Source organism: Rhea americana, unplaced genomic scaffold, assembly GCF_003343005.1.
Source record: "Rhea americana isolate MKP2758 unplaced genomic scaffold, rheAme1 scaffold_255, whole genome shotgun sequence".
Classification (NCBI taxonomy): Eukaryota; Metazoa; Chordata; class Aves; order Rheiformes; family Rheidae; genus Rhea; species Rhea americana.
Window position 1 is genome coordinate 1,200,120 of NW_028186374.1, and position 21,370 is coordinate 1,221,489.

General features: G+C 42.9%; 1 protein-coding gene across 2 annotated transcripts in view; it reads right to left on the reverse strand.

Moving 5' to 3' along the window:
• GSG1L (GSG1 like) overlaps positions 1-20,717 on the reverse strand; it is a 107,295-nt gene extending 86,578 nt beyond the window's left edge. The window contains exons 1-7 of one of the 2 annotated variants that reach the window (XM_085307255.1): positions 20,653-20,717; positions 15,293-15,430; positions 14,334-14,524; positions 10,314-10,438; positions 6,728-6,878; positions 6,277-6,422; positions 5,982-6,107 (exon numbers count right to left, since the gene is read on the reverse strand). In XM_085307255.1, the coding sequence (XP_085163381.1) occupies positions 5,982-6,107; positions 6,277-6,422; positions 6,728-6,878; positions 10,314-10,438; positions 14,334-14,524; positions 15,293-15,430; positions 20,653-20,717 (942 nt within the window). Of the gene's footprint in view, positions 1-5,981; positions 6,108-6,276; positions 6,423-6,727; positions 6,879-10,313; positions 10,439-14,333; positions 14,525-15,292; positions 15,431-20,650 lie in introns of those variants that run through there. The other variant, XM_085307254.1, reaches the window with a different exon arrangement.
• Positions 20,718-21,370: the final 653 nt, after the last annotated feature.

Consider the following 21,370-nt stretch of genomic DNA (forward strand, 5'->3'; position numbering starts at 1 on the left):
CTGACGCTCTGCTTTCTGCCAGATTCTCACTGCTCTACTGCGTCACCGATCTTGTTCAGAGCTAAGCAGTCTGTTTTCCCCGTTGTACACCGTACATTGCACTGGTAGAAACTTGTATACTTTTACACTTATGCATATACCTTTCTATTTCTCTCACCTTTCAGGGGGACTTTACATTGACTGATCATCCTTCTTCATCTTTTTGTGTTTTGCCATTTTTTCTTTCATCTGCTTGAGGACATAAAGTTTCTCTAGCTGCACTGCTAGAAAATGGATACATCATCTTTAAACATCTGTTTTTCTTCATCTGTGTGGTGTCTTCCATTCTTCATTTGAAAAGCTCTTCAGTGAGCCTATTCTGTTTTAGAAGCTGATCCCTCATCTATGGACTCCCTCTCTTCCAGAGTTTTCTCTTATGCTTTATGAACCCAATTTCTATATTCAGTTTGCTTGTGATCAATACTAAAACTATGCCCAGGAGGGCCATAAGATGCTCAGGAACCACGGAGCTTCTGCAGAGGTCCTTGCTAGATCTCCACACCACAGAGCTGTACTTCACATTGTCTCCTCACTGGGATTACTTCCCAGTGCGCATCACATCCAGAGCTTCAGCTAGCATGGAGGGAATTGGTTTTACCTCCAGGCAAGCATGTAATTTCCAGCACTGAGGATAGCAGCAGTCCTGTTGTTATGGCTACAGGCAGATGCCTAGGTACTGGCCTGAGGTTATGCTCATTGACAAGGACATGGAAAATTACCGGACGTGACATGAAAACTTGCTAGATATGACAGATAGCAGCATAAGGTGCCAACAAAACTTCAGMCAGTGCCATGAGGGATGGCTGGGTTTCACAGGTGCTTAAGGGGGAGTAACRTGAGAAACAGTCAAATTTCATAGACAGCTGGAGGTAGCATTGGGGACCTGTTGTGAAGCAGAGCACTGSAAGACCAGCAGTGCTTAGGGAACTGTTCCTATAATGTCATATAGGGCCAAGATCATGGCAATGGTGTCAGAAACACCAAAGTTAGGTATGGATACAGCAAAACTAGGACCAATGGGGTAAGTGGATGTATTGTTTATTTGTAAGGGGATTGAGATGGAGAAAGGGAGGGAAAAGGCAGTGAAAGGTAGAGAGAACAAATAGGGAAAAAAACGAAACGGTTGATGGTCAGTGGCTGAATGGTCTGCAGCCAAGGAGAGCTCTGATATGATGCAGCCACATAACCTCAGGGTGGCGAAAAGCCTCTCCCCTGCCTCAGCAGCTGCACTGGAGCTTAGGCCCTGGCCCTTGATCCTTGCCCGAGCCGCACTGTAGGGCTGCCCGTGCCTAGCTGTGGCACACTTTGCTGCCCCAGCCTGGTCCTACCGACTTCCCTTCCCACTCGATGTCAGACTTGCCTTATCACTATGGACTTGTCTGGTCATCTGGTCTGTGGCCTGACCCCGGTCATGATCCCCCAAAACTTCTCTGCCCTTCTTGGCCAGGGTATGGGAGGCTGCACTTCGTCAGTGAGGCCACCACAGCCCCTTCCCACCTCGCTGCACCAGCTCGCCCCCCTTGTTGACCTACTGCTTTCCTCATGGCTCCCGGACAAGGAAATACAAAATGGTCGGAGAAAACACAGATATCTTAGGAGGAACAACGACCCTCAGCATGGGCCGAAGACCACGTCATTCTGCGCAAAGGCAGCCACTGACATCCTGGGCCAGGCACATTCAGGCCAGGGGGTTTCCAGACTTCTCTATTTTATCGCAGTGCTAAAGAGCTGTAAAGTCAGCTCCAACATCCCRTGCAACCTCACTCCGGGGCGGAAGCTTGTAGGTATGAAGAGGACATTTTTGGAGCAGAGCAACTGCCTGCTGGCCTGAACAGTGAAAGCCTGACCTTGGCTGTTAATGAAGGGCTTGCACGTGATCCTGAGCAAATCAATGTCATTAAACTTCTCAGAAGTAGCCATTTCTATAGTAATAGCTAAATTATAGCCCATATACAAAATGAAACCGAATCAGAGCCCCATTTTCATTTAGCCATATTCTGAATGTAAGCCCTGAACCTTGCTATCTTTTAATTCCTTTCATACCTTGGTTCAGTCATTTCTGTAGTTTTTATGGTTTGTATTATTAAGAAGAGCAAAACTTGCTTCTACTGAGAATTTTCTGCTTATGCAGTTTTGTAGAATTTTAATACCAATAAGAATCTTTTGTATATTGACTCTTTCAGCAATAAACATCCTTATCCTTAGTGTTTTAGAAGCTTATTATTTTTGTAGCACTTTATTTGCAGGATGGAACAATATTCACAGGAAATTCAAATTAAATTGTATTCAAAGTAGCGATTTTGGCTACTTCTAGATTTTGTAAGAAAAAACATTAAAGAGATGAAATCATATAGCAATTATGCAGAAAATACTTAAAATGATAATTTGTCATTTAAAAGATTTCTATCTGATTAGAGAATGAAATGCTGGACTCTATAAATGGCACTTAAAAATAGCCAACAGTAATGTACTTCAAAGGAAATATACCTCACAGGAAAAATTAGGGTATATTCCCTGGTTAGTATCATGGAAAAGATAATTGAATTTCTTGTTTTCTTCTCAACTCAGTAATATTGTGAGTCTTTTAAATGTTCATATAATAGTCTTCAAGCTGGACTGCACTCAATAGAATGATTTTTTTTTTCTCTTTGAAAACAAGCCTTATCAGTATTTATTCTGTTCCTGTGTTCCCACAAAGTCTGCAGGAAAAGGTTGTTTTTAGGAACCACATCCTCCAATTTATACACAGCTGAACACGCTGCACRTTTGTAATTTATTTTCTTACAACACTTTTTTGAGGAAAGCAACCAAGAAGTGTACTTTGAAAGAAGCAGAGCCTCTCGCTACCCCATCAGTGCGAAGAGTAGAAGTTCATCAGCGCACGTTGTTCTTTGCCGCGGTTACTTGTGGTGGGGTCCTTCTTTGAAATGTGGTGTTAGGACAGTGGCAGTAAAATCAGTTATCAGAGGCAGCTATGGTCATGACCGCTAAGGCACAATTAACTCTTTCTCCATAAGGAAACAAGCTAAAGGGAGTGAGGAAGGGCAGTTGCCTGTGCCAGTGGTACGCATGGACAGCRTAGGAATTACTTCTGTTCTGTCATTTCTCAGGCCTAAACAGCTCATACAACGCAGCGGGAAGCTCTCCAAGCACTTTCAGCCAGCCCCTCAAATTGGGTCTCAAGTCTCCACAGACACAAACTGGAATATCCTAATGCAAACTGAACATGGTCTTGCTAAGCTGGGAGTAGCACATAAGCGCTTCCCTTCCATCTCCCTATTTTAAGATCTTTTTTCAGGCATTTCTTGTGTTTGACATTGTTCTGACAGTTTTGTACAAAAGGTTAGTCCTTTTGTTAGCAATGAGGAAGGTCGTAAAGTCTGCCACTGAAAGGGAGAGGAAACAAATGCCCCATGTTTAATATTTTATTTTAATGCTTCTGGAAAACATTCATTAAAATTATGTATAAAGATCTATTCACATTCAAACTGACAAATCTTTTCTTTCCTTTCTTTCCTCTGTTTCCCTCAMAAATTGCTGCTACTGCTACAATGCCACCAAGTCGTAGGAAAGGCAAGGGAATGGTTGAGGCTTTTCAGACCTACAGTCACTTCTGAGCATGGAAGGGACAAGAAACTGGAGGGTCACCYTACAGGAACATCCTTGTGAGGCACACTAGAAACCAAGATACTGAACACATCCACATCAGTGGGAGATGAGATGTGCAGGAGCTCCCTAAACCAGCTTTAACCTGAAGACCTCCATAATGGGAAAGTCTGTTTTGAAAACTCAAGCGCTGGGCAAAGCCTTTTAAGGGGATGGTCAGCTCCAGCCCTGTGCTGGAGTGTGCTCATATGCTGACTGTCCTCCACACCCCACCACCGCTCTCTCCACTGCCTGCTGCCAGGATCAGCCCTCCACAAGCTGCATCCCCCTGCAGCCATGCCAGGAGGCCCCTCAACATTTGTCATACCAGCTCATGCACATGATCTTCTCCTCTTCAGTCCCAGGTCCCTTATCTGGGAGCATCATGCCATGAGTGCCAGCAACAAGTCATTTCCCAATGATCCGGAGGGGTGAAGGTCACCTGCCTCACCCAGAGAGCTAAGAGGTGACAATAGAGTCCAATCTCTCTTTTTTTTTCACAGAGCTTTGTTGACACCTGGTGGCCTGATGCGAGATGGCAAGATGGAATTCTTCAAAAAGGCACATTCTGTAAGGGCGAGATCCATCAGATTTCGTTAGATCCACTGAGAGATTTAAGAAAAGCTTTTTAGCCCCAAGAGTTTTCACAACCTGCTAACACTGTTTTCTGCTCCACAGTACTAAACGATGTTCTTCGAAGTGACAAACGTAATTGCTACATATGCAGAAGACCTGTATCTTATTTGTACTTGGCAAGATTTTTTTCTTCTTCTTTTCAGACCTCATGTGTTAGGATGATGTTAGGATAGCTGGAGAACAATGATGCTGGCAGGCCTGGAACAGCACTGACGCAGTGATGCAGGAACGCTTGACCCATCCGTCTGGACATTACCCTGCAAGGCAGGGTAAGTACCCCGCTGTTGCCCTGCCTGGCTGCAGAAGCAGGTGCGGCTGGTACACAGCGTGGTCAGAACAAAAGGTTTGGTTTATTGTCCTGCTTCAGTTGTGGTGATAAACCCCTTACCACAWGGTTGGCATGCTCTTTTATCCCTTTTCCCATTTCTTGAGCCTCCCTTTCTCTGTCCTTTCTCTCCCCAAATTATCTTTCCCTGTTGGTCCTACTTTTACTAAATCCAACCCCAAATTTGGTATTGTTGATCYGCTGGCTACATAATCTTGGACCCACATAGCACCCATATGGTGCTGCTAACCGTGCAAGGCTCTTCTGCAAAAGGTACCCAATGGGCCATGTATCTATCTGTGAGGTTTGACTGCTTCTCATATCAATCCCCCTTAAGCACTGGTGAAATCCAGCCACTCTTTATGCTGTCTGTAATTTTTGTTAGCGCCTTATACTGCTCTCATGTCACCTTCAGGAATTTTTGACACCCTTTTCAAAGAGCGCAACCTCAGGCCAGGGATACGGCCTCTGCCTGCAGCCCTAACAGCATTTTCCTCMTTTCATTCCAACCGCAGCCATACAAGAGGCTCTTACCACTTATCTCATGGCAGCTTTGTTTCTTCAAAAACACAAGTAAACTGCAAAAATTTTTTGAGGTAAAAATACTGAGGCTGAAGTGCTTTGCAAGTAACGCAGTGGGCTATACATTTATTGCTCTGGTGAAATCCTGGACATCGAAGGGTGGATGCTGCCTGTGTTTACTATAGTGAAGAGAGGGAACATCTAAAGAGGCAGAGCTAGATCCAGCTTGTTTTGCTGACTCCTCAGCTGAGTAGTCTTCTCATACTCCTCTCCTATAGAGCTATCAGTGGATACATTTCCCGCATGTCAGAGTGATATTCTGCAATACCAACCCGGTACCAGGAAATTTTAGCAAAATACAAAGCTATTCCCTACTCCAGTAACGCTATCATTTCAAGCTATCATTTCCACACACATCTCCCCAGCCTTCCTTATATCATCCCCTTTTGGGATGAGTGGGTAAGTTCAGGATATGTGTCCTCAGACGACAGAAGATCCTAATACCCATCTTTACCAGTAAGGACACTCAGAACATGTCTGGTCATCATTATGGATATGAAGGGAAAGTACGGAAACTAGCAGTTGGCATCTGTAGCCTTTACTTGCTTTTGTTGGTGGATGAAGATGTTACAAAGAGGATGACAATAGCAACCAAGAGCACATGCTCAAACACAACACCTTTARTTTTCAGCATATTTTAGACACCAAGAAAACAGACATTACTGATTGGTACTGTGAGGAAAACTGCTGGGGCACAATCTGCCAGACCTGTTTAGAAGATGTGTTTCCACAGTATTTTTTTTTCTGATCTGTTCTAAAGTGTTTCTTGAATCCACAGTCGGAGAACCTCTTCAGAGGGCATCACATGCACCATCAGATCACAGTGTTCAGCTTCTTCACTCCCACACAGTATCAGCTGCGTGGAGGGCTCTGATACTTTCTGTAAAACAAGTGCACTCATATTTAAACACTCTCAGACTGGCAAACTTGYCTTTCTTCTACCTGCCCCCACCAAAACTGTTCTTCCTATCTTGCCTGCCACAACCGTCCAGAGATGTGGTGCTCAGGACCCAGCCCCCTAGTAGCAACAGGCAAATCAAAAAAGTTACCAGTGTGTCTGGCAGGACAACAATGGGGCAACAGGAATCCTGAAAGATTTTACTTGTTTTCCAGGCGAGGAAAGGCAGGGTCAAAGCCGCCACAGCAAAGCTGGCAGAAGAGATGAGGGCAGTAATAAGCCWCACGGACTTGCCACCTAGAGAAAACAGAGGGTGAAAAACTTCAGAGAATTTGTGAGGACAAACCACTCAATGGTGGCAGACTGATCCTTCTGGGAYTGCTCTTCCCACTCACCCTGGTGAGATTCACTGCGCACGCACCAGGAAAGGACTTCAGTGCCAGTGCACCTTTTTTATCTCCCCCAAGGAATAAATGGGACAGCACACTTGCAAACAAGGCAGGAGACATTAGGCAGAAACAAAAAGAAGGGAGCTGAGCTGCTGAAGTGCCCTGCTTAGGTGTGACTACACTGGGGGAACGGAAAGGAGAGCTAGCTGTTACCTTCTGCCCTCACGCACTGCATCTGGCTGAAGCTGCTGCTTCTGTTGATGGCCTCTACATACGTCTGAGCTTTTAYGCAATAGTCATTTCCTGCCTCCATGGTGTCCAGGTGAAGCGTGGAGCCGATCTCTTTCACCATCTTCTGCTTCGTCTGCAAAAGGCCAGAAGAAGGAGCATCACAACTTAGGGTAAGGGGCTAATTGAGTGCAGGGGTCCCACTGTCAATGCTAGCCTGGACGTTGTTAGGAGAAAAGATAGGAAAATAATAGATTATTATTTATCTGCAGATGTCAGAGCAGATGGTGTGAATAAAAGAAGAGAAAGGAAAAGCAGCAAGTGAGAAAGCATGGTAGAGCAAAGAATGTGACCACACTTGCCTGGGAGGATAGGAGGGAATGGAAGAAATGAACCACGGACCAAACAAGTTTCATGATAGTTATGGGCCACAATATTAGACCATGACCTACTCCCCTGGTGAAATGCTGGATGATTGGTCTGGGATCAGAGTTTCTGCCAGGATGCTAATACCATGCCTGTGCTACCAGTGCTGCTGTTCTAGGGGTGCTGAAGCCTTTCTGTGATTTTGCAGCACAGAGAGGGAAAGAGATGGGCTAAGGAGGAGCAAGTGAGAGCAGCAGATAGACCTCAGTACCATGTCAGATTTTGCACCCCCAGAGTCCTGCTGCTTCAGATGTTTGAAGTCTCTCCATTTGTTCATCTGTACAATACTGCCATGTCCCACAGCGTTGTATATTTTCTCTGTCCCTMATTTGTGCTTTCTTCACATATTTGGTTCCTAACAGACTGAAAGGGAAGTATAAGGGAACTTCTTTCACGTTGATGATGTCCTTATATACACTCTCTCACTGCTGCCCCTCAAAATCTGGCATGTACAATTGTAACACGCTCTAGTGCACCATAAGCAGTGTATGAACACTGGAACATGGTTATCTTCTAAAAAAAGGGGCTCCGTTAACTGCCAGCAAGATGAAGTTGCTATTTCTAGTCTGCTCATCCATGAAAAGAGGACAGGTARTACTTAACCAGTTGCTCCTAATTCTTTCTGTGTTGCAGATGCAAAGCCTACATTCATAGCAGGCCTCATGAGCTTTCCACATCACATGCATGCAGACACCATCAACTAGTCAGCAGGGGTCTCCTGGAAGAGCRAGTCTTTCTCTCCATCAAAATGCCCCCCTCCACAGAAGGGTGATCTTGAGGCCAACAGGTTTGAAAAGACTTCAAGGACAAAATCAGGTCAATTACTAGCTTGCATGCATAACCTCTTGAAAAAAAAAAAAAAAAAAAAAAAAAAGTGAAAAAAAAAAAAAAAAAAAAAAAAAAAAAAAAGGGTCCCAGGAGACATCTGGACAAGTACTGAATGGTAAAATTGATGTTTATGACAGTCCAGTTGATAGAAAGTATTCTGAAGTCTGGAAATAATATTCATGGAATAAATATCACATATTGGGAAAGAACTAATATGTATTTGTAAAACGAAATAAGCTCCAAGTCTATAGAATTTCTTCTAWAGCACATGGACAGGAGAAACTTTGTTGATACAATTTACTTGGATTTCCAAAAGGCTGTCAAGAAAGGCCCTTTCATAAGGCTACTAAGTTAAGAACCATGGGATAAGAAGGCCTCATTGCTCTATGTGCACTGATTAGGCTGTGATTACTTTGACCAGCCTCAGCTGGGCTGCCCCACTACCACCACCACCCTGCCCATGGCCCAGGAACCCTATTTAAGCTCAGCCCAGGTTCCTCACTCTTTTCTTGAGATGTGTCATAAGAATCCTGGTCTCTAGCTCTGCCTTCTGAATGGGCCTTGGGCCTGTGCTGTAGATAAYTGGTCTCCTGGATGGGCACCAGACAAGTACATTGCTGCTTTGTCTCCATTCCTGTCTCTGACCCTGAATCCTCTGCCTCCTGACTGGGCTCCCTGGATGGACCCTGGGCCTAGTGCATTGCTTGACTTCTCTGGGGCAGTTGATAGATCCTGTTATGAACAGCTGGTTGTGCCTGCTGTCATCAACCCTGTAGGTCTGCATCCCATGAAGGAAGGCATTGCCTGTGGTGGGCTCCCCCTTAGTTCCTGGCTTGCTTGTCCTTAGAGAACAGCCTTGCTTCCTGCTGCTCCTGGGCAGAAGGAAGCTTTTTGCATGGTTAAATTGCTAGCTAAAATGTAGGATACAAAATGTATACTTTAGAGGTTTATGGTGGAGGCCCATGTAGATCTCTAGTCACTAAAATATTGCAGATGATCTAGAAGGATGAAGACTGATACATACCAATGATACTCAGAAAAAACACATCAGGGTACTAAAAATGACAGCCAACTGTGAATAATTGTAGGAGGGTCTTAAAATAATAAATGAGATTCAGCACAGATAAATATGAGATGATGTTCATAGGAATTTTTCTCCTGCACTTTTGCATACTCAATGAYCATCAGTGGAACATCCCAGTCAGGAACAGGCATTTTAGGTTCAAATAAGAAGTTTTATGAAAGTTTCAGCTCTAYAGTGGTCACAAATATTAATAATTGCTGGGAAAAGAAAAGAGTATGAAGACTTATTTTGTTCTGTGGTATGAATCCACAMTGCTCCTGCACCTTGAACTGTGCAGGTATAGTCTCTTTCCCCTTTAGTAAAGGCACAGGAGTATGACAAGAACTGGAAGGATAGAAGGGCTCTTATAGGATACAGGAGGTGGCCAGTACAAAATAATTGGTGTGGTGCAGAAAGTTAACAGGGAATAACTTGCTCTTTTCTAAATTAAGATTCAGATAGCACAACACAAGCTGCAGAACTCCTTACTTCAGAAAGTTGTATGTGCTAAGTTTACATGGCTTCAAAACCAGAACATTAAAGGCACCAGTTTTGGCTCAGGAATTCCCTGCAGCTGTGTGTCTCTGAAGCTTGTGAAACTAATCTAAGTGTGACTGTACAGGGATCCTGTTATTTCCTTCCTTGGTCATCTCCATTGGCCACTGGAAGAAAGACTGTACTGAATGGACCTGTGATCTGATTTGATACGGCTGAGTTCATATTTTTATGTTTTTAGGTGCTATGGAAACATGGCATTCCCAAGAGAAAAATTACTGGTGTCTAATAAAAACAGAAGTACCTGAATGGAATGCAAATTGTCAATTTTCATTATTACTTGGCGTATAATCAGTACCCTCAGCTAAATGTTACAGCTCATTCTCACTGGGAAGTTGTATTTTACAAGCGACTCCTGAGAAACCTTTGTCAACACCTCCAGTGTGACACCTTAATCTAGGTCCAAGTAAACCAAAGGATACTCTGAGAAGAAAGTCAGCCTTCAGTTCATGACTTCTGTTCTAGTTTATTTTAAATGTTGACGTTCCCTGTGGGATTCCCCTTCCAAGAAGAAGGAAATGTGGAAAGAGCAGACTGGCTTCTCCACAGGAATGAGAATAACATGCTCATGTGTGCAGTGACTGATGATCCACTTGTTGCAGTGTGGAATGGAGAACAGCCCCTGGACAATGTCTGTGTGGTCTCACTCTAAGTCATGTGGGGTCTCCATCCTCACCCAAAACCCARGGTAAGACTCACCCTACTCTCCTGGCCTTTCTTCCAATAGAGAACACAGAACTGAAAGGCGGGTCCCATGTCTTCCAGCTCCACTAGTAAATGATACCCGTCTACTATGATCTTCATCTGAGGTGGGGTCAGGTAAGCTGCCAACATAGAGAGAGCACCATTATCACACCAGAGGCAACTATTAAATAAAAAGTCTTCCTTTTCCTAGGTAGGAGAGGAAGAGAAGCTCCTTGCTGTCACTCTCCTTCAGCTGCCATTATGAGCAAAGTAGCATATCAATCTGGAATAACAGCTGATTGCTTCAGTGGGTAGAAATCTCTCTGCCTTTTTCCCAGTATGTCTAGGTATTGAACAGGAGCAGGACCATAACTGTGTTGTGATGTTTTAGCAGAGTTGCACAAGCTTTGTTTTGAATCTTCTCCAATGGAGGGAAGTGACTGGCCCAAGGATCCCATGTGATCTACAGCAGCAGAACCAGTTGGGCCACCAGAAGTTGAGACATCCGACCGGGCCAGTTCTGCTCCTGGGCATTAGCGTAGCAGTAAGACTGTACAGGATGTGGAAGCCACTGCTCCTTCATGGAAATTTTGGCAATAGCTCAAAGATGAAGGGGAAAGCAACATGAGCCTTGAGGATAAGCAGAGTTCAATGTTTCTATCTGAAAGGAGAACCCTGGGAAAGGGCTGGTGTGTGTATGGGGGGAAGTTATTCTACTAATTTCTGGGTTACATTTTCCCAAAATTTCTGTAGCTGAGAACTGCTCTAAATCTGCCTGACAGAAGGAGAAATGAGCCTGCTTGCAGCAGTAGGATTTTGGAGGTGTGCTCTGCTCACTGAACAAATTGGGGCTTTCAGGCTGCTGACGGTACACAGAGATTGGGAGGCTAAGGGCTTGACAGCACCGCATGTTTCACCCACACAACTCTGAGCCCTGTGGTGACTAAAGGCCTGAGGCTCACTTAAGGTTAATCTCTCTATAGTATTAATATTGTGTGTATTCTTGATGACCTGGCTTAAGGAGTCCAGCTGAATTCATTTGGTTCACATGAATCCTGGATTTCCATCCAGTGTCCACATGATTTTGGATAGAATTGGTTTGCTCGCAATCTGTGACTTAGTTTTTGTCACTAGGCACTATTTGCTTCATGCTTACTTCAATATTCAGAGTTAGGAACAGTTCGGGATTATGCTGTGAGGAGTATTACAGAAATGATCATAATTAATCAAACATGGCTCCAACTACACAGTGTACATCTGTGAACTGGGAATCAGGGTAGTACAGAGATCATATTTGCACTAATATACTTATCTGTGCCATTTCATACAATTCTGTCATAGCCGAAACTGGCTTCAATCTTCTTGTTTTCAATGAAGTAAGGAGAGTAATGTATGAAAAGAACATAGAGAAGCCAAGTATTTAATAGGAATTCCTGTTGCATGAAGTGAATTGACATTAATATTGAGGAATAGGAAAAGTTTGTTCACAGTGAGTATTCCACAAATGGGAGACCAGGAGAACTATTTCCTACCTTTAAACTGAATTTGATTAACATCATGAGCCCTCAAAAAGAAAAAGGCAATAATGCCATTTTGAGTTTTAAAACTAACTAGTGTATTAAAAACTGGATGTTGCAAGATGCAAATACTCACCAAACAGGAGCATTTAATATTTACTTCCTGTATTGTCATCCTGGCTACCGAGTAGCTATCTGAGTGTTGATAAATGAGGAAGTATTACTGACTATTTTTTTAGAAAGATCTTTGAAATATTTTTCATGTACACCTAACGCTTTGAGACTAGAGGGCTTTTTTGATCTAGAAGTAGTGTGGGTTATGCTGATGCCCTGTCTTTCCATGAGCAAAATATGGAGTGTAGTATAACTTGTGGGCTGTGCCTTGAATTCCATAGTACCTGTCAGTCTCAGAATGCCATATTTCCTAAGAAACACCAAAGCAGAAAGAGGAAAGGAAGCAGGAAAGTTCAGCAGACTGAGCTTCCAGTCACAAGAGAAAGTGCCTCGCCATGCCACACATCTCCATTGGTGCTGACTTAAGGCTGAAGTCGTCATGTAGAGTTAGGATCAAACTACAGCAGAGGTAATGAAGACACAAGCTGAAGGAAATGGGTTGTGAGCCTGAGCTGGTGAACAGCTTGACTGATGAGGAGCTGGACACTAATGCACATATGTGCAACATACCAACTTCCTTTTGGTGACCAGAATGAGAACTGCTCAAAGCTACAGTTCAAGTCTTTGAAGATATTGATGGTTTCAGCAGYTGGAAGACAGAACTTACTGCATGAATGTTCTTCCGTGATCTGCTTGTTTTTCAGCAATGCTGTACCTTGCAGGTAGACAGTGACCTGGTGCTGATGATACAGAACTGCTTGCAGAGAAAAGGAAGATAACAGACCCCCTCACCTCCAGCCAGTGACAGCACTATGAGGCTATTCTAGAACTGAGAATCATTCGAAGAACTGGTGTCTGCAGCTCATTACTAGGACCTGAAAATTTGCAGTGAAAAGTTGCAAGRTCCCTGAATTGTGGAGTCTGTTGCATCTGTGATTTAGGCTGTAGGAGCCTTCATGACCACTTCTCATATAATCCACTCTGCCAGATGGGGCAGGATGGAAAAGTCTATTTTTCCTATCAGCTGCCTTTTAAATCATAACACCTTTTACAGGGAATTCTGACTGAACCCAGAGAGTGAAGCAGCACAGCTACCAGTCAATGAATAGCCCAGAACCTGGGATGAGTGCAGTCACTGGTATGGTAGTCTCCTATTTCACAGTATCTAAGGAAGGACCGGATGCCACCTGCAGCTTCCATCTATGYCAAAGTCATGGTTTATCCCTTAGGCAAGAAGACAGTCCCCTTCTGAAAGCTCACTGGGAGAAGAGGGAGAATGAGAAAGAGGGAAGAATGAGAAAGTTGCTGSCCTCATCTGTGAAGAGGGTCAAGTTAAGGAATATTTTCTTTCTCTGCTTGACAGTTTGATCCATGGCTCAACTCCATGCTATAATAGTAACTGGAAAAGGAAAAGATTCATTAAAACTGCCCTCTAGGGAAACAGTTCCACACCAGCAGACATACTTACCATCTTATGTAGCACTTCTGATGGKGCTACTTTGACTAAGGGCTCTATATGACTGAGGACTGCTCCCTCATGAGTTAGTAGGTAACTTCTAATGACCCATGAAGGTTTCAGATGGGGTTCACTTTGGCTGTGGACAGATARTTTCATCCCTGGCTAAAGCTGATGACTGCTGCCCATCCCAGACTGAGAATTGCCCACTAAAAGTGACCTCAGGAGAGGGTTTTATTGCTGAAAGCAGTTGATGGCAAGGCAGAGAAAGGATGTAATGATTCTGGAGAAACACTGGAACTAGATAGTGCTGATTTTATGGGTCAATGTGATCCTTGAGTTGAGCTGGWCCTCAACTCTGCAAGAGATGGAAGGGTATGAAGAAGACAGCCTGCATTGTTGGGACTGCGACATTGCCTTGGCTTCTGTTTTCCTCTCCTTCTGAGGTTACATCATCTATCCAGTGACGGAGGAGGAGGCAATCACGTCAAGACGACAGCATGGGACAGCATGAGGCAGGCAGGAGAAGATGTGKTTTTTTCCTAGAGAAAGTTTTCCTAGGAATAGATCCTGGACCTATGGTCATGTGAGGTTTGTTTCTTTCTCAGAAGAGAGTTTAGGTGGAGCATTGATAGCAAGCCTGACTGACTCTTTGAAATCAGGAGCAAGACTTCTCAACCTGCCAAGAGGGATGTCTAGGGGGTTCCATCTTTCTTTGAAGCCCTTAAACTTAAAGGCCTGGGAAATATTGCCCTACCTCAAGAGGAAGCCATCTGAGTGAAATGTCCCAACTTGACATGAGAGGAACTGAGCGTGTAGGACATGCTCTGTGCATTTATAGGCTTCATGTCACATGCAAACATGCACATGTGCAATCCTCAGTGCTGAACAGAGCACTCAGACAAATGAACACAACTGATGGAGCATAATTCAAATGACAGGACTTACTTGTGATGCGGTTGAAGAAACCTTTCAAGGTGCCCCACTCTGATCTTCGAGTGCCAACATCTGCCCTCACACGCAGGTTATAGGGCACAGTGGCTGAGATATCCTCTGTGATGTTACATATTGTGGCTGTGATGAGGGAACACTCACAGATGGGGATCCAGCTCTCATTGGCATATTCTCGTTCATACTCCCTGGGAAGAGGAAGAGTAGAGAGGCTACAAAGACAGTGATGGGGATATCTCTATGATATCTCCTATGACCTGGGCTAAGACTGCTTGCTAATTCTCTCCAGGTAAAACCAGTTCAGGGATACAGTGGGGATGGAGTACCAGAAGTGTATGAATCCAGCATGGGTGTGCTCTAGAGATAATCTCCTGAGCAGGTTTGTCCATGAGCCAAATGCAGCACATTACTGTGGGAGGTGGGAACATTCAACCCAGTGTTGATGCATTTGATGCACCAGATTCTGCCTTCTCAGATGCAGAGACCTTGACCTGGTCATCTTTGGTAAACCAAAGAAGCCATGTTGTGATCCAAGTTATAGCACAAGATGCACCAGAAGCCTCCTACATTTTTCTAAGAGATATTAGTGTCTGTAAAATGATTAAAAGATTAACACTGAATAAATCTCAAATGCTTTCTTTCCTCCTCTAAGTAACCTATTACTTATCTTCTAAGCTGTCCGAGTTCTTTGGTCAGAGACAACTTACATGAAAGGACTTAATATACATGATAGATTACTTAGGTATCTATTAACAATCAGCTATTGATAAGACCTCAGAATGTTCTCAGAATTAGACCAAAGTTTTTTTTCCACTTGTGATTAACAATGATGGAATATCAAACTTTTCTTAGATCTGTGAACTGAGCAGTGTTCAAGACACATAAGCAATGCAGGATTCTAAGTCTAACTAAACAGTTCAAAGAGCAAAGAAGAAAAAAAAGCAGCTGGAAGTTACCCTTGAAACTCAACGGAGTATCTCACAGTTTCTCCTTGGATGGTCACAGGACTCCAAGTTAAGAAATGTTTCATGTTGGTAGAAATAATAGAGATATTCTGAGGTGCTGGCAGCAAAGCATCTTCATCTAGAATTCCCAGCAAAAGAAAGAAAAAGAAGGTGTAAGAAWGTAAAATTAGATGAATTCTGCAAAGCTGTGTTTTGCATTAGAAAAGCACACTGCTCTTTTCTTTACTGTGACTTCAGCATTTGGATGTATTTTACAAAGAAGAGGAAATATCAACCAAAGAGCAAATGACACAGCAGTTAAGTTGACACTGCTTACAGAAAGGGAAAGCATACATTTTCATTATTTCAGACTTTTTTCATTGTATCAGTAAAACAGTGTGCAAAGGTCAAGTTTTYAGAAAGTCATCTAGTCTGATTTAATGAAGTCAAGTAAAAGAGATGTTCTATTGTGTACTGCAAACTGTTCCAATGGACCATTTACCTCATGGTTAAAAACATGCAATTTCTTTCCAAGCTTGACTTGGCTCTGTAGAAGATGATCCTGGCTCAAGTACAGGCTTTTTCTATTGCAGGGTTGTAATAATATAAGTGCTTGTAGACTGCGACCAAAGTACTTAATAGTCTCTTGGATAGACTTAATCAATGAATTATGATGGAAGCTATTACGTTACTCTCTGGAATCAGGGAGTCCTAGGTTTGGGATGGCGCCTACAGTGTGGCTTATGGATTTTWTCCTATGACATCTTAATGAGAAAATATTAGGATTTTGGGGAGAAGAGTGCAGAAGGCAGGGTGCCCTGGGTGAGCATTCTCTACAGTATGGGAACAGCCTTCTCTCTGTTCTGCGGCTTCCTGGTCCTGAGAAGATCACATACTTTCTGCTCAGCAGGGGAATAGTTCCCAAGGTGCAAGGGACTACTGAGCTGGAGGGAAAGAGGAATGGAGTTGTTCCTACCAACCTAGGGTAGCAGTGGCCATTTCAACACTCTCCTAGGAACAAGGTAACTGCTCTAGCATAATATATGTCTGTTGCACAAGATTATTACTTTTATCATTTAAACTTTTAAAAAGTCATATCTGTTTCACTTAACAAGGTCCAGCTTCCATTAATCCCTAGATGGCATTAAAACAAAGTGCCTTCTTTCAGCCTATATTGACAGAATTAACCAGTTAATATCAGTTGTCCCACCCAGGATCCAGTCTAGGTTGACAGGCCCATAATCAGTATTTTCATAGTGATTATTCTTTTAAAGGATTGGTACGATGCCTGCCATCTTTCTGCCCTTAAAATATCCCTCGTATTCATGTCTTTATGAAGTCATTAATGTTCCAGAGAGACTTGATCGAACTCTTATGATTCTTTGACATAGATCTGTCGACATAATGTTCAGCTGCTCTTTAAACTGAGCTTCAGAGATCTCTGGTCTCTGATGAGTTGTTTTCTTCCTTGCTGTTTAAATAGCCATAAAAGTCACTGTCTGCTTTATTAGCAGTTCTATCACTTCTGTCTGGTTGGGGTCAATACAATTGTTAAGGCACTTTTTCTTTCCAAAACACCTTTTTAAAAAAAAAACAAAAAAAAATTTTTTTTGATCTTAACTCTGCAGCTCAAATACTCATTTGGTCTCTTGTTCAGCTCTCCATAGTTTTGACATCGAGGTCATTTGTCAGTACTTTTCCACAAACTCTTGGGTCCCAGATCAATTTTGGGAGACAACATAGATAAGTGCGTGAATTATGTAATAAACTTCCATTACATGACCAGACATTATTTTTTCCGCATGACTCATGCACACAAAATGATGTTTCAGTCTGAACAGAGGTGACTTGCACTGAGATGTTTCCTCATTTTCAAGTCCTTGACTTCAGGATCTTTTGAGAGGTGTGTGTGGGTGGGTGTGTGGGTGTATGTATGTGTGTATATATATATATATATATATAATTTGTATTCCACAGTACTGAGCCCTACTGTAATTAAATTGTCTCTAAGCCAATTTTAAAAGAAGATCGTTCTGAATTTGGAGATCTGCCTTTTAGTGGCTGAAAGATCATTTTTCATCTGGTCAAGACCTATCTTCATCTCCTGGATGTGTTTATGTCAGTACACAATTTTCCTAGTTTGCTGACAAATTGTGGGCACAGACCTGTCACCTCACTTACCTAAACCCCAAAAGCCACTATGGTTTCTCTTTTTTCCTTTCATTAGGAAAATCCTCAGGGTCTAGTGATGGCATATGTATCTCTATAAAAAAGAAGATCACAATTTTAAGCTTCTTTTCTTATTGGTATACAGAGTCTTGGGATAGCTGCTGACTGCTATTGGGAAGATCTCTTCTACAAAAAAGAAAATAGTTATAACAAAAGCTAATGATGAGTTTGTTGTACAGAGAACATATTTGCTGGTTTGAACACAGCCACCTACTTCTGAACTCTCTAGTGGAAGCTGTTGTTTGTTCAGTGTCATTGAATATCTGTGCTACAGCATCAGAAAGTTGTTTCCAGCACTGCAGGTAAGACAGAGGATTATAGTGTTTTGGCCGCATAGTTCAAATAGGTCAAACAAATGATGCCCTAGTTTGGACATCTGTCTTCAGACAAAGAGAACTGCATCCCTCAAATAAGATATTCTTCCACGCTGTTGACCAGTAAAAGCACTAATGCACCTCCCTTCATTCTGCCTGGGTCTCAGAGCCATGCTGAAAGCTGTATTTTGGAAGAGAAGTCCACGCTCTTCCAAAATACTGTTGATCCAGAGGTAACACAACCTTATGCCATATCCAAGCAAACAATAATACTCTCGTTTTCCAACAGTCCATCTCTCACAACAGCTCACAAAAAATTGTAAGCAAATTAACACTGGGAGAGAAGATGAGCTGAATGCAATCCTTTGCCATTTACACAGGGAAGGCACTGATTATAAATAAAGAAATGTGTTGGTTCAGTACTAAAATACTCCATTAACTCTGGCCATGCATTTGCAAGGGAAAAGAAACAATCAAAGTGCAGGAGACAACTGGACCAAGAGAGTAGGCAGGACCAGGCGGCTCTTACCCCAGTGCTGTCTGCCACTTCCATATGGTTTTGGAGTCACGAGCAATGGATAAAACCTTCACAGGGCAAGTCAGACAACTGCCTTTCAAGCCAGGATACTGACTCTTACAATTACAGCTCCAATGATTTCAAAGAAAAGAAAGAAATTTCCAGATTTTCTCTGTAAGTTTCTTTTTTACCTCCTACCCTATCAGGAATATACTCCATTTAATTCCATTTAATTCGTTACACTAAGAATGGGTTTCAATTTACAATGGTGGTGATTTCTTTTGAACGTTGCTTTTATCATTTAGATACTCATTTTCTTCTCTTCACGTTAAGGAATCTCCACAATAGAAGCAAGCAGCTTCAGGATCAAGTCCAGTACCTTTGACTTTCTGACTTTTCAGTTTAAAGTGCTTAAAAATTCCACTGATTCCATGTCTCTGGAATAGTTTTTGTTACCCTTTCTTCTCTGTGAATGTAAAACATTCATACTTCATCACCAGTTCCTGCTACTTCATCATTGCTATCACCGCTACTTACTGTTAAATGTAAAGGATGCCATAAAAATTAATAAAATTATCTCTCTGTTTATAACAACCTCTTCTTTCAGGGGCTCAGCAATGCAAGAAGAATCAGTGGTTTCAGGAGCAGTGTTGTGTAGTGTCGGAAGCGGTTCTCCTCATCTATACTTCTTCTGGTGTGCCCCTTAAAATTGTATATGCAAGGCTACGAATCTCCTCTTTAGCACTGTATTAACAAACGTTGTTGTCTTTTAACTTCTTAGCATTGCACCATTTAGTCTCCTCTTTCTAATCTGGAGGACACCAATGCCATCAGCATCTTGTATCTTAGGGCATGATCTGCATCTCTGCATTTGAGGAAATTTCTGCAAATGGGTATTTGACAAGGGAATGCTGAACTCCAAATATTGGTGACAGGAAAATAGAGTGAGTATATGTCTCTAACACTCCAAAAAACTAAAGGGATTTCTTTGTAAGCCTAGCGGTGAAAATGAAAGGCAGTCCCTCTCGAGCATACGCTTTAAGATGGTAATAGCAAATTATGCTGATCAGCCTCTTTGGCCACCTTTAACCTGAAGGCTCTAGGAGCATCCCTACCCATGCTCCAGCCACACACACCGACTACGTAAGGCAAGACCCTAGCATGTACCAGTTTGCCCCTTTTTCTTCCCAGCAYCCTGGATACAACGTGCCGGTTCCCAGGCAAGACGAGTACTGTACTGTGATCTAACTTACATCTGCTCTGGACAACAACAAGGTCTGTTCTAGACATAAACCATCAATCAGAAAATGCTCTTTGCTCTAATGAAAGAGACTGGGAGACATAAATCTTCATGTTTCAGGTCAAGGTCAATGGAACGAGAGAACATCTGGTGGAAAGTTATCCCAGCTTTCTCCCCCATGGTCTGTCCCAGTGTGGAAGACGGGGCTGGATGAGTATCGGTTCTGAGCAAGGCTGACAGGCACTACATGRGCAACACATCTGCTGCGCAGAAACACCACACAGCTAGCCAGGGCTTATTAAACACAAATACAGTAAAAACAGAACCAGATTTCTTTAAAGACTAGTTGTCTGGCTTTGTCATCTTTCAAAAAATACTTGTCACAATCTTCCCCATTCCRCAGAATAAATGTTCAGAGAGCATTTGACTCGAAGCTGAGTCAATCTTTGCCTACCTAGCAACTAAGAACTATAAATAATCCAGTAAAAATGTTTTGCTGGCCAAAATTATTTTTTCTGAAGCAGAGAACAAAAGGGAGCAAGACATAACCTGAGTTCAGGAGCTAAGATGGCACATTTAGAAAGACATAACTGAGCAAAATCTGAGCACAATGGCAAGTGAGGTTTTCTTTCCAGAAGACTGAATATCTCAAAAACACTGAAATATAGTCAGGACCCCTGAAGGTCAAACACCTTCTAGATATGTTTGGAGCCTAGCATTTACCTGGAAAAGCAGATTGCAGGCTGCACAACCTGCATAGGGCAGAGACTATCAGTGGATATTTTTGAGCCAAAAACTAACACTTTCTAAATCTTCCTTTCTGACCCTGCATCCATTCCACAGGTAGGGAATCCCCTGTGTTTGAAGAGATGAGCATTTAAAGAGGAATTGCAAGTTCAACTTCTCAGCGAACAGCAAAAAAAACCCAACACATTCTTTAGACTAAGAATTAAAATTTAAGACCACTTAATCTTGCACTATTGGACTTAAGAAAGGAAGAAACACTTTTTGTTCCCCCCAGCCCGTTGCACTTCTGACTGCAGTCAGCTGGAGATATTTTAACTATTTACCTGAGAGATTAGGTGCAATCAGAGCGCAGAGGAAGAAGGAGACGAGCTTTAGGGACAATCTGCTCATACTTGTCACCTTTCCCCACATTCATACCTCGGTGCGCAGCTCTGAATTTCCCCGTTCTAGCCAGGGAGCCCTGTCTGAGCTAGCCATGCCACGAGCCAAGAGGGGACTTCAGGGGCGTATTGCAGACGTTGCTCCTGCGCCCGTCTGTGCCGATGCTGCAGACACGCATGCGTTGTTTGTAAGGGTGTAGTCACAGGGAGTGCCGCCGTAACTTCATTCCAGCATTGCTTTACAGGTCTGTGCAACCGCTCGACTAGAGAGCATAACCCTGGTTCATTGCATGAGTAATTATACGTATTAAATGAAGTCATATGGAGGAAAAAGAATTCATTCATTTCCATGTTGTTTATATAACTGTAAAYGCTCAGTTTTCTGCTCAGACCCCAAGCTGGCTTAGCTCCCAGTGCTTCCAGGCACCTAAGCACCAGGAAAGCTCCCCAGTATTGCCAAAGCACACSAGTGGCCTCAGACCTCGCTCAAAGGAGTGGTGAAGCACAGCATGCCTCTGGGCTGGCAGAAGGGAGGTTCATGCTCCAGTTTATCTCCAAATGTTATTTTTTAAAGGCAGCCGTGTTGGGTGTGTGTTGAGGAGGCATTTTGTTTTCATATCTGAATTGTGCAGGCATGTGATTCCCAAGGTTTTTCTGATCTTC